This window comes from Lepidochelys olivacea (assembly GCF_965140295.1).
Source record: "Lepidochelys olivacea isolate rLepOli2 genome assembly, chromosome: 22".
NCBI classification, from domain to species: Eukaryota; Metazoa; Chordata; order Testudines; family Cheloniidae; genus Lepidochelys; species Lepidochelys olivacea.
The window spans coordinates 3,706,345-3,719,773 of record NC_140432.1 but is presented as its reverse complement, the minus strand read 5'-3'; the positions used below and the strand labels follow the sequence as shown (position 1 = coordinate 3,719,773).

Genomic DNA, 13,429 nt, shown 5'->3' with positions numbered 1-13,429 from the left:
CTGCTGCCCTGGGCAGCACGGTATGGGGAGGAGGTGAGCAGCCCTCAGTGGTGAAAGAACAGCTTAAGGACTATTTAGAAAACATGGACATGCACAAGTCTGGATGCAATGCATCCGTGGGTGCTGAGGGAGTTGGCTGATGTGATTGCAGAGCCATTGGCCATTATCTTTGAAAACTCGTGGAGAGTGGGGGAGGTCCTGGACGACTGGAAAAAGGCAAATATAGTGTCCATCTTTAAAAGAGGGAAGAAGGAGAATCTGGGGAACTACAGACCAGTCAGCCTCACCTCTGTCCCTGGGAAAATCATGGAGCAGGTCCTCAAGGAAACCATTTTGAAGCACTTGGAGGAGAGGAAGGTGATCAGGAACAATCAACATGGATTCACCAAGGGCAAGTCATGCCTGACCAACCTGATTGCCTTCTATGATGAGATAACTGTCTCTGTGGATATCGGGAAACTGGTGGACGTCATAAACCTTGACTTTAGCAAAGCTTTGGATACGGTCTCCCACAGTATTCTTGCCAGCAAGTTAAAGAAGTATGGCTTGGATGAATGGACAATAAGGTGGATAGAAAGCTGGCTAGATCGTCGGGCTCAACGGGTAGTGATCAATGGCTCAATGTCTAGTTGGCAGCCAGTATCAAGAGGAGTGCCCCGGGGTCGTCCTGGGGCCGGTTTTGTTCAACATCTTCATTAATGATCTGGATGATGGGATGGATTCCACTCTCAGCAAGTTTGTGGATGACACTAAACTGGGGGAAGAGGTAGATACACTGGAGGGGAGTGATAGAATCCAGAGTGACCAAGACAAATTGGAGGATTGGGCCAAAAGAAATCTGACGAGGTTCAACAAGGACAAGTGCAACGTTCTTCACTTAGGACGGAAGAATCCCATGCACCGTTACAGGCTGGGGACCGACTGGCTAAGCAGTAGTTCTGCAGAAAAGGACCTGGGGATTACAGTGGATGAGAAGCTGGATATGAATCAATAGTATGCCCTTGTTGCCAAGAAGGCTAATGGCATATTGGAGCGTTGCTGGCAGATCAAGGGAAGTGATTATTCCCCTCTATTCAGCACTGGTGAGGCCACATCTGGAGTACTGTGTCCAGTTTTGTGCCCCCCACTACAGAAAGGAGAGAGTCCAGCGGAGGGCAATGAAAATGATCAGGGGGCTGGGGCACATAACTTACGAAGAGAGGTTGAGGGAAGTGGGCTTATTTACTGTGCAGAAGAGAAGAGTGAGGGGGGCTCCAAAGAGGATAGAACTCGGCTGTTCTCAGTGGTGGCAGATGACAGAACAAGGAGCAATAGTCTCAGGTTGCAGTGGGAGAGGTCCTGGTTGGATATTAGGGGAAACTTTTTCACTAGGATGGTGGTGAAGCACTGGAATGGGTTACCTAGGAGGTGGTGAAATCTCCTTCCTTAGAGCTTTTGTAGGATCCATAAACTTGTGATCTTCAAATGGCTTTCCTTGTGCAGTTCTTTACACAGAGTTTCCAGCAGATATTCACAGTGCTCATCATCGCTGGTGATATTTGACACTTTCACAAAGTGAGAAAATTAGGAAGCCCCCTTGAAGGAAATGTTTAGTTCATGGTTAATCTGGGCTTGAAAGAATCTTTGTAATTAAAAAAATGTGTTTTGCTCCAACAACTCCTGGTCTCCTTCCCCCCACCTTCCCCTGGGGCTGCAGCCAGCAGCAGAGAGTGGGAGAGTTCTGTCTGCCACTCAGCAGTGACTCCTCCGGGATATGGATAGGGTCTGAAATTTTTTTTTTCCAGTCCTCTTGTGCTTGAGGGGGCTGGGAGGGATATGTGAAGCACAGTCTCAGTTGTGTGTGTGTGTGTGCACAAGTGTATAAGAATGTAAGTGTGCGCATTTAGGGGCGTAACCCTTCTGCCAGGAATGTCAGCAGCAACAAGGACTGGATCAGTATCTACGAGCTCCTCTTGACATTAAAAAACAATCGGCTCAAGCCCCACCCAGAAATCTGGGAAAACTAACTACTACCCTAGGGTGCTTCTCAGAGGCAATACTTGTCCACTCACAAGCACTGAGTCTGTGTGGAACAAAATAAATCTATTATAAAGAGGGAGAGGGAACCCCACAGTGCGTCAAAAGTGTGCAGACCATAAGTAAACACCTGCCCCACAATAGCTTCGGCAGTGTCCATGGTCTCAGTGTGCGAAAGTCCAAAAGATGAATGTCCCTTTAACGTGCCACTCCCTTTCCCTCTGCTGCACCGTTCTCATGACTGGTTGTCTGAAGTCAGTCATGTCACAGACTTCAGGGTGCGTTCATGTGGGTTCACCTCCCATTCCTGAAGAGGGCAGGGTTGCTGCCATGGCTCACCATGGCTGTCACTGTTGTCTCTGCCACTGCTTGCTGCAGCTGCCTTTGCTGCTCCTCACTGCTGTCTCTGCCACTTCTGCTTTTACATATGCTGCCACATTGTGAGGTTCCACCACTGAGCCCCGTTCTTGGTGATTTCAGCAGGTAGTGGGGAACTTCACTGCTGTCGCATCCTCTGCATTGTCTTACACTCAACACTGTCTCCACACCAGGTCTAAAGTTCCACCCCCTAGACCTGCTCAGCCATGATTACAGCTCTGGTGATCGCTGGTAGGAGTAAGGACTTTAAAGTGAGTCTGACCAGCTTTACCTTTAAACACTGAAGGTGGCGGGATAAATAGTATCTAGGGTTCTTTAAACACAGTCCATAGCAGTAGACAGGAACACTTGTTCCTTGTCTCCTGGTGGCCCCAAACAGCCAAAATTGAACATTTTGGCAAAGCAGGTCTGTCTGCTGAGCATCTAGCAGAGTAGGTGTGTCTATGCAAATATAGTCTTTTCCCTCAGTTCATCAACCGATGGCAGGGGAGAGCTCAGTCAGACCCTGCACCTTACAGAGGGAAGGCTGTATCTTGTTTGGAAAATTCCATATATTGACAGCAGAGGAGGGAGAAGCACTTTTACAGGGGGTTGCAGGGGATTTTGCTTCTACAACATCATTAATATGCTGAAAATGTAGCTCAGAGATTCAGAGACAAACTGCTGGGCAGCCATTGCAATGCAAAAGGCAGAGCCTGTTTGAGCAGCCAGTCTGAGATCATGCCTCTTCCAGCCGGGTCTTGGACTCTTATGAACAAAATGTAGCATTCTGGAAAAGGAGAGAGGTCAGGACACTTATCTGATGAACTAAACAGGAGTTTCTTGCAAGAAGAATGGCAGAGTTCTCATGATTGTGTTTGGTTGTATTCCTCAGCTCTCTCCCAGGAGCATTTTCAGGGGGTCAGCAGCAGTGGTAACTTAGGTGCTCTCCTTGACCAGGCTTCTCCACTTCTTGAAAACTCCTTAGGGATCTCATTGCATTCTATGACAGGTTTCAGAGTAACAGCCGTGTTAGTCTGTATTCGCAAAAAGAAAAGGAGTACTTGTGGCACCTTAGAGACTAACCAATTTATTTGAGCATGAGCTTTCGTGAGCTACAGCTCACTTCATCGGATGCTCCTTCAAAGCTGGGATCTCTTGTTGCTGGCCAAGGGTTCCCTATAGAAGGAAGTTTCCCAGTTACCTTGAAGGTCCTAGTCATCTGGAACATATTTCTGCACTACCAGGCGTGTCCCCAAATTCACAGGTAGACACCGACAATCTTTAACATTTTCCTGTCGTCCTACTCCAACACCTGTTGCCCAGAGTCTGCCTGTCTGTCTACATTCCTATATTGCATCCTCCATCATGGTATCTGAGCACCTGAGGGATGGGTCTGAAGCCCTGCCAGGCAGGAGCTCCAATGAAACAGTTTTCCAAAGAGTTCAACTTCTGTTCTTCACCTATAGTTTTACCTTTGCATCTAAAAGGAAACTGCATCAGAACTCAATCAATATAGCTATCCATAAACTTCCTGTCTAGAAACCCGAGTGCGGAGGACATGAGCTCCTTCCATTAGGACTCCACCTATGGGCTTGTAGGAAGGGATGTTTTAGCACAGTACTAACCAGAGGACTGAACCCAGAAATACCTTTCCCAAACCCTCTTTCCTTCTGAACCTTTTGGGGTTGGAGACAGTGGAACCTGGAACTAAACTAGTTCTGATTTTGGTTCTCTTTTTGCAGACAAAATCCTGCCCAGGCTTTTACTGCATCAAAGCTAACCCCACTGCTGGTCTGGAAAATCTCGAGAATAAACTTATGTTTTCAGACCTTCCTCCCCGCCCTCTCTACCACTGCAAATATGTAAGCTACAAAGAGCTCCAAGGCCCCCAAGTGGAGAATGCAGCACACACATCTGGAAGAGTCCTTGACCCAACCTAAATGCTGCTCCATGCTAGCAGGAGGATGTAGCTCTCCCTTGTTTGGCTAGCCCTGGTGCCTTGAGAGTTCACAGTTGGACTTTGTTTATTGTGCTTGGAGGGATAGTCCATCACTAATTCAAGTGTTTGAGGATGTGCCTCTCAGGCACGGTGGAATTAACCCTTAGCAAAAGACAGCCCCTGCCCAAAAGCCCATAGAGCAGCGTTTCTTAAACTGGGGTCTGCAGACCCCTGGGGGTCCACAAGGGTACTCCAGAGGGTCCGCCAGCCCTGCTGATCGGATCCTCCTCCTCCCTCCCTCAGGAGGCACTGGGAAGGAGCGGGAGGAGCGGGGACCGGGCCTACTTGGGGTAGGGGGCGGGAAGAGGAGGGGAAGAGGAGGGGCAGAGGGTGGAGGGGAGCGTGAAGAGGTGGGGCGAGGATGGGGCCTTGGGGGAAGGGGTGGATTGGGGGTGGGCCCTGGGGCTGAGCTGGGTCTTGGAGGTCCACAGAAAATTTTAAATCAAAATGGGGGTCCTCGGGTTGCTAAAGTTTGAAAACTGCTGCCATAGAGACAGGACAGATAAAGCATGGGAGAAAGGAAGTTTTGTTACCCTTATTTTCGAGTTGAGGAACTGTCACCCAGAGAATTTAAGGAGGAGATTTTCAAAGGCACAGAGTGCAGTTAGGTGCCTCCATGCCAGTCCTGCCTTTGAAAATCTCTGTCTCGGTGACTTGCTTAAGGTGACACAAGTATTGTATCTCCTGAGGCCCAGTCCAGGGCCTGAACCCTGAGCTAAGTTCCCTGTAAGCTGCGTGGCCACGTGGCTGTGCAGCAGCCTATTTAGAGCCATGCAGGCGTGCAGGGAACCCAACCTGCCAGGGCTGGGGCAGCCCAGCCCAAACCCAGCCCGAGCCAGGGCAGCAGGGACCCAGGCACAGCCCGCCCCACCCCCACCACATGAATTGTGTTATGTGCACTAATTTGAAGGTGATGTGTCACACATCACCTGCACATCGGTGCTCATAACACAGTTCCTTCCGCACATGGGTGGGCAAAATGAGAGGGAACACCCACCCTGAGTCCATCCTTCCTCTCAGTCTTTCTTTTTGGAATACATTATTTTTAGATTCCGTACCTCCATATTTGGCCATCTCAGAGCCATTGCTGATATTGCTTGCTCCCTTATTTATGAATGAGGCTAGCTTTATTTTTCCCTCTTATTTTCTAGTTGTTCTTATCGTCCGGTGTTCTCAGTTCATATAATGCTAAATGAATGGTCACTGCTAGCAAGCCTATGAATTATTTCCACAGTCATGTACAATTCATTCCTCTTAACAAGAGGTAGATTCAAGATTCCTCTGCCCGATTCTCTACCTTCTGGATGAGGAGGCTGCCCATTACCATAAGTCTGTTTGCTACCCTATAGACTTTAGAGCTAGTTAAAGCCCACACAAGGCAGAGTGTCTTATAGTTTCAACTTCCAGCAAGTTTTTGTTCTCACAGCCCTCAACAGCACTTAGCTCCCACTGAGTGCCCCTGAGAATAGAGGCACTGGGGAGTGAATTCTCTGCCCTGACCCTAGTGCAGGTGAGAACAGCCTGGCAATAGTCCCTAGGACCACTGCCTTTGGCCACCCATCACCTTGACACATTGTGTCTTTGATTTCTTTGTAGATGTTCTCCGGCATTCTGCAGGGAATGATTACAAATTCTCTTCTTCTCCTCTGTCCTGATACATTTGTTCATCCTTCACTATCTCCTTCTGCATCCATAGCTTGTGCTCTCAGCCTGCTGCATGTGCCCTGATGATGATAAATAGGATTCACTTTCCTTGACTTGTTCCAGAACAAGGGCTTGATCCAAAGCCCATGGAAGTCAACGGAAATATTTTCACTGAATTAAATGGGCACTGGCTCCCCAGAAGGGACACCAACTTACATTTAATTCTTATAGGGTCCTTTTGGTCTTTAAGCACATGTAGGGATGTTGCCCAGACTCAGTACTGAATTACTTCGGAGCCTACAGAAGCCATTCTGTGCCTCAGTGGTACTTCTGACTCCTAGGTATGCCCTGTTCTTTCTTTGGAACCTGCCAAGATCTGTGTATTTTGCTGTTGCTCTCTTTTTTCTTAGGAATTTAGTTCTTTGCTGTCTTCCTCGTCACTATTTCTGAACATCCCTAACAGAGCATTGACTGTGTGCATTGCCTCTGCCCTTTGCCAATTAGATCTACAAGGCACTGAACACTGTTATTTTTTCCATTGATCTGACTCATTCTGGGAACCCTGCATAGGACGCTACAGAAGGGAGTATTGTGCCCCTCTATGTGCAGGTGGTCACTCTGGGTCAGGCAAATAACAGTCATAAGAACACCCATATCGGGTCAGAGCAATGGTCCAGCTAGCCCAGGATCCTGTCTTCCAACAGTGGCCAAAGCCAGATGCTTCAGAGAGAATGAACAGAACAGGGCAAATGAGTGATCCATCCCCTGTCGTTGACTCCCAGCTTCTGGCAAACAGAGGCTAGGGACACAGCAGAGTGTTGAATCCCTGCCCCTCCTGGCTAACGGCCGTTGATGGACCTCTCAAGCTCTTGAACTTATCTGGCTCTTTTATGAACCCTGTTATTGATTTTCAGAACAGCAGCCGTGTTAGTCTGTATTCGCAAAAAGAAAAGGACTTGTGGCACCTTAGAGACTAACCAATTTATTTGAGCATAAGCTTGAAGTGGGCTGTAGCTCACGAAAGCTCATGCTCAAATAAATGGGTTAGTCTCTAAGGTGCCACAAGTCCTCCTGTTCTTTTTGCTGATACTTCCTTATTTACCTTCTGTACATGCTTTTATAGACCTCTGTCATATTCCCCCCCTTAGTCGTCTCTTTTCCAAGCTGGAAGGTCGCAGTCTTTTTAATCTCTCCTCTTACGGAAGCTGTTCCATACCCCTAATCATGTTATTTCCATTCTCTGAACCTTTTCCACTTCTAATATATCTTTTGAGATGGGGCAACCAGATCTTCACACAGTATTCAAGATGTGGGTGTACTATGGATTTATACAGAGAACATAATAATGGCCAGACTGGGTCAGACCAATGATTCATCTAGCCCAGTATTTTGTCTTCCAACAGGGGCCAGTGCCAGGTGCCTCAGAGGGAATTAACAGAAAAGGCCATCAAGTGATTCCTGCCCCTAGAGGCATTAGGATATTTTCTGTCTTGTTATCGATCCCTTTCCTCATGGTTCCTAACATTCCGTTCGCTTTTTTGATGGCTGCTGCACATTGAGCAGATGTTTTCAGAAAATTGTTCACAATGACTCCACGATCTCTTTCTTGAGTGGTATTAGCTAATTTAGACCCCCATCATTTTGTATGTATGGTTGGATTATGTTTTCCAATGTTCATTACTTTGCATTTATCAACATTGAATTTCATCTGCTACTTTGTCGCCAAATCACCCAGTTCTGTGAGATCTGCAGTCTGCTCTGGACTTAACTATCTTGAGTAATTTTGTATCATCTGCAAATGTTGCCACCTCGCTCTTTACTCCTTTTTCCAGATCATTTATGAGTCAAAGCCAGACTATTGCAATGGTGAAATCTTTTGAAGGTTTTACACTTCAACAAATAACTATGTACTGTCCACAAGCTTGGAGGCTTTCCCTCCATGGCTTTTGTTCATTATCAAAAAATAACTAAGTGTCTGCTCTCTGCCAACCTGATTTCCCTTCCTCTAGGATTATTTATTCAAGTCATAATGCTGACTTGGTGACGTCACAGTCAGTGCATGGCAACAAGCTGTGATACTGCAATGGCATCAGCACAAGAGGCCACAATTGGTCCCACCCCAGGGCTGCTCCATTGATTTGGTCTGGAGGGATGAATTTAGTCCAAGATTGTTGCCCCCCTAAATGACGAAATTGGAGAAGCTCTGTTGGAAGACAGAACACTGCTGATCAAACTCCAGCATTCTTTCTTCAGAGTTATTTAAAGTAAACTAGTACTGGACTATAAGGTGGATAGAAAGCTGGCTAGATTGTCGGGCTCAACGGGTAGTGATCAATGGCTCCATGTCTAGTTGGCAGCTCGTATCAAGTGGAGTGCCCCAAGGGTTGGTCCTGGGGCCGGATTTGTTCAATATCTTCATAAATGATCTGGAGGATGGTGTGGATTGCACCCTCAGCAAGTTTGCAGATGAAAGTAAACTGGGAGGAGAGGTAGATACGCTGGAGTGTAGAGATAGGATACAGAGGGACCTAGACAAATGGGAGGATTGGGCCAAAAGAAATCTGATGAGGTTCAACAAGGACAAGTGCAGAATCCTGCACTTAGGACAGAAGAATCCAATGCACCGCTACAGACTAGGGACTGAATAGCTAGGCAGAAGTTGCAGAAAAGGACCTAGGCGTGACAGTGGACGAGAAGCTGGATATGAGTCAACAGTGTGCCCTTGTTGCCAAGAAGGCCAATGGCATTTTGGGATGTATAAGTAGGGGCATTGCCAGCAGATCGAGGGTCATGATTGTTCCCCTCTGTTCGACACTAGTGAGGCCTCATCTGTAGTAGTGTGTCCAGTTTTGGGCCCCACACTACAAGAAGGATGTGGAAAAATTGGAAAGAGTCCAGTGGAGGGCAACAAAAATGATTAGGGGACTGGAACACATGACTTATGAGGAGAGGCTGAGGGAACTGGGGATGTTTAGTCTACGGAAGAGAAGAATGAGGGGGGATTTGATCGCTGCTTTCAACTACTTGAAAGGGGGTTCCAAAGAGGATGGCTCTAAACTGTTCTCAGTGATAGCAGATGACAGAACAAGGAGTAATGGTCTCAAGTTGCAGTGAGGGAGATTTAGGTTGGATATTAGGAAAAGCTTTTTCACTAGGAGGTTGGTGAAATACTGGAATGCGTTTCCTAGGGAGGTGGTGGAATCTTCTTCTTTAGAAGTTTTTAAGGTCAGGCTTGACAAAGCCCTGGCTGGGGTGATTTAATTGGGGATCGGTCCTGCTTTGAGCAGGGGGTTGGACTAGATGACCTCCAGAGGTCCCTTCCAACCCTGATATTCTATGATTCTATAGAGACAGCAGTTATCTCCTGCATAACTCTGTGAAATTCAGTGAAGAAGTTACCACAAAAATTAATGTTTCTGCTGCCTCTGGGATGTTAGGAATAGGACTCTGAGAAATTGTGGAAAACATATTTTTGCAAAATGCTTCAAGATTTTTTCCTGCATTTTTTGCGTGTTTGGGCCGATGAGAGAGTGGGTTTATGCAAAATGATATCTTGTGTTTCTAGTCTGAAAACAATTTCTCTTGTTAACAGGACCACTTCCTCTCAATATTTCCCTCACTTGCAGTTAGGCTCATAATTGTTTGCATCCCACAGGCAGAATGGTTACCTGGGGAGCAAAGAATGTCGTCTCTATATGTCTATTACATGATGATAGGTAAAAAGGTAGAGCGATTTTTCAGTTTGCCTAATGCAGTAAATCTCCTAGATTTAGCATTGTTTGGGGTTATTTTTTAATACTATAATTGTATATGTTTGGGAAGGTTTTGAATCAGAAGACAGCGGATGGAATTGAAACTGACTTAGTCATTCAATGTTTGACTAATTGGTGACCCTGTACTCTTCTGTCCTCTTGACAGATTTTCAAATATATTGTTGCAAGTTGCACTGTGACTAATGTTAGTCCCAGGCTGATATGGCACGAGATAAATGGCGCCTACCTGTGGGGAGAATGTGCATGATGCTATAGAAACATTTTTAAAAGTACAGTAGAGTTGGTTGATGCAATGGCTTCGTATTTGTTTACTCACACAATAAAGCAAGACTTTGTATGAGCTTTCAAATACACAGCTTCTCCATTACCTGCAGCATCAACTGAAAAGCTCCTTCTGCTCCCAGCACCTTTGAGAACTCCCATCTGCAATGTCTGAAAGGCCAGTGAGAGTTCCCAGGCTGCCTGGAGGAGAGGAAGGCTGAGTTTCAGAGCTCCAAATACAGGTAATTACGAAAACTCAGGAGTTTCTAAGATGAACCCAGCACCTCCTCTAACATGCACTTGAGAAGTTTCTTGGCTCTGGAAAACCCCAGGACTCATGGTTTTCTGTGTTTTACACATGCCATTGCCAGGACAATTTCAATGGCCATGCAGAAGCAGAGAAAAGAAAAAGCCATGATCACTGATCATCTTCTGAGTGAACTCCTGCTAGCCACTGGACTCTGGAGTGGACCTCTGCTCCTGTGTCTGAATCAGATTGTCAGCTTTTTCAAGCAGAAGCCATGCCTTTCCTTTGCTTCACAGCACTGAGGACATTGGCAACTGACAATGAACAATAGCAATGCTCGTTCCTCTACTTCTGACTAATATTTCAGGCCAGGGGCTTGAGCTGATCACAAGCTTGAAATATTTCAGGACATCCCCCCTCTCACCCAGTTTCCGTTGGCAACATGACCACCCCCTGAATAGTGAGGAGATGGATTTGTGTTTTCATAGTGTGTCTTGGAGTCAGGGTTTCGGATTTGTACAGTTAGCACAACTATGCCACCTCAAACCACAACCAAAGGCAGCCATCACCACCGAACTGATTTGAGTCTGAGTAATTCTAATGGCAGGAGCTCATTTGTAGGGGCCACGGAGGGAAATGACTCAGCAGGCTGAGCCCATTGGCAGGACCAGTGCAGCAATGGTCAGCGGCATTCGCTCGGGAGCAGGCAGTGTCTCATCTTTTGGTTAATCAAGCTGAACTTTCTCCCATCAACAGGTTCTAGATGTGAATCAATCCCATGATGCAACATGTCTCCCCAGCACCAGCTCTGACAATGATGGCCACACAGAGTGTGCCCCCTCCCCCTTACCAAGACAGCCAGCAGGTGAGTGTGCTGCAGAGCTCACATCCAACACCACCCTTCAAACATGCAGCCGCAGCCGCAGCGAGGCTTGCCCAGGGGCTTTCCATGCATTTCCACTTACAGCCTTTGTAGAAGAGTTTGGAATGCTGCAGAAAACCAGCAGGGGACTTAGCACCAAAGAGAAAATTCCTTATGAATCGGTATTGCTGCCAAGTGCGAAGCAACATTGATTCTGGCAAGAAATGGAAGGGTCCCACATTGTTATCTAGAACCAAATGCAAATGAAGTTGCAATGCATGACTGGACTTTGTTCTGTGCCCTGCTCTAACCAAATATATCCCCAAATGCAAAGATCATACCCTAGGCAGCATATTACCAAAGGTATTTAGGTGCCCAAAAATACACATAGGCACCTCCTGGGATGTTCAGACACACCTGAATAAGTTTGTAGCTTGACTCCCATTGACTCTAATGGGAGCTATGGGACTAACTTATACATATGACTTTGTAAAACCCACTGGACACCTAGCTTCATCTTTAGGCACCTTAGAAAATCTGGCCTGGCCTAACTTTAGACTCCCAAGTGTGAACATGTTACCCTGGGATCTTTTGTGCCAGAGTCCAGAACACAGGTTTGGGAGACAGTCAATGGCATTTAGATTCCTAAGTTCCTAAAATGCCTTTTGAAAATGCCATTTAAGCTCCTAAATCAGTTAGATGTTGGGGTGACGCTGAGCACAGGAACGCCTAAATCACTTTACAAAGCCTTACACACTTTGAAAAGTTGTGTCAGTAGTGTCATCTGATATTCTTCCCAAGAGGGAAGGGGTATAAAGAGGGCACACAGAGAATGGCTTTTTGCACAATGTGCTTGATCTGAAAGAACTCACTCCAAGATAGCGTGAAACTTCACCCCTACGCTGGGTGAAAGTGCTTTGCCTTTGGAACTGTTGGTCCTATCTCTTGGTGCCTTTTTAAAATTGTTACTTTTGCACCTAATCCGTTTGAGAAAGGAAGGATGGGTAGTGACCTTTTTTAATTCGCCCTGGATTCCAAAGAGGAGTTTCTTTACCAAGCACTGGGATAAGCAGGAAAAGTGCTCAGCTCTCTGTAGCTGGCCTATATAGTACTTGGGAGGAAAGGGCTGGGGGAGGGGAGCTGGAGGCCTGCCAGCTGAAAGGAGACACTGCTGCATTGCTGAGTTAATTCTCTCCTTGGAGAACTATAAAAGATACAAGCTTAGAAAAGACAGCTGTGGACTCTCCGCAACTCTGACCCATACCTGCACCCCACCATGTCAATCCCATTGAAGTCCTCAGACAGCTAAAACACTAGCCAAGTACTTTTCTGTAGATAGGTCTAATGCAAAGCTGGCTAAGGGATCAGCCTGTGTTTCAGAATGCAGCACCAGTGCGGCAAACGTCCTGGAGTTGGGTGAATATCACAAAACAGGTCCTGGGGGTTGCGCTCTGATTTCAAGGTGAATTTTCTTTGGCGCTGCTCAAGCCCCTTCTGTAGTTTCTTTCCAGGGACTTTTGAGCAATGTCATAGTCACTGGCAGAAAGTTAAAGTGAAGCTGAAAGCTCAAGTGCTCACACCAGGCTGGAGTGTTTCAATGGTGTGCAGTGGGGCAGCAGAGATGTGGGGCTCCCAAATACCATCCCCAGTTCAACTAGCCAAACAAGGACCTGAGCAAACTCTTAACCACATTCACAGGCAGTTACTTTGTGCCAGCATGGCAACAGGAAAATGAATGGGGGCTCACACAGTAAACATTACAATAGCCTGGTGTTCCCAGGAACCACATCTCAAGGAGTGCTGGGGGGGCACCCAGAAGGAAGGGTTTGATTTTTGCAACCCCCCTAATCCTGTTTATCTGCTCTTTCTCCCTGAGGTGCTACTTCAAGCCCTGCTGTTGATTCCATCAGTTACACTCACCCCAAAAGGCACAGGAGAGAAAAGCAGGTGGCTTATGTGCCCAAAATCGAACAACCAACACAGATCAGATTTTGCATGTCAAGCATCAAATGCTGGCAGCAAATTCTTCATTATAAAGCCACAAAGTTCATTTTAAAAAAACCAACCCTACAACATGTATTGAATAAATGTGGAGAATGACTAAGTGTGAGGAAAGCGTGATCCATTCAGAGTGAAAATCAGCAAATAAATTATTTGAATTTAGATGGTCTAGTTCAAGCCAGGAACAGAACAGCAAAAATATTTACCAATCAGGAGTTAGATTAAGTAGACCACACAATTCTAAAACACGAGTGTTTGCTATCAGA

General features: G+C 46.5%; 1 protein-coding gene across 7 annotated transcripts in view; it reads left to right on the top strand.

The window, feature by feature from the left end:
- The window catches only part of PKNOX2 (PBX/knotted 1 homeobox 2), a 689,215-nt gene that overhangs the window by 345,977 nt on the left and 329,809 nt on the right, over positions 1 to 13,429 (top strand). For 6 of the 7 annotated variants that reach the window (XM_084611727.1, XM_084611723.1, XM_084611725.1 and 3 more), the window contains one exon: positions 11,057 to 11,165. The exons of the other annotated variant lie outside the window; for it this stretch is intronic. In XM_084611727.1, coding sequence (XP_084467853.1) covers positions 11,079 to 11,165 — 87 coding nt within the window. In that variant the 5' untranslated portion in view covers positions 11,057 to 11,078. The remainder of the gene's footprint in view (positions 1 to 11,056; positions 11,166 to 13,429) is intronic. 7 annotated transcript variants of the gene reach the window in all.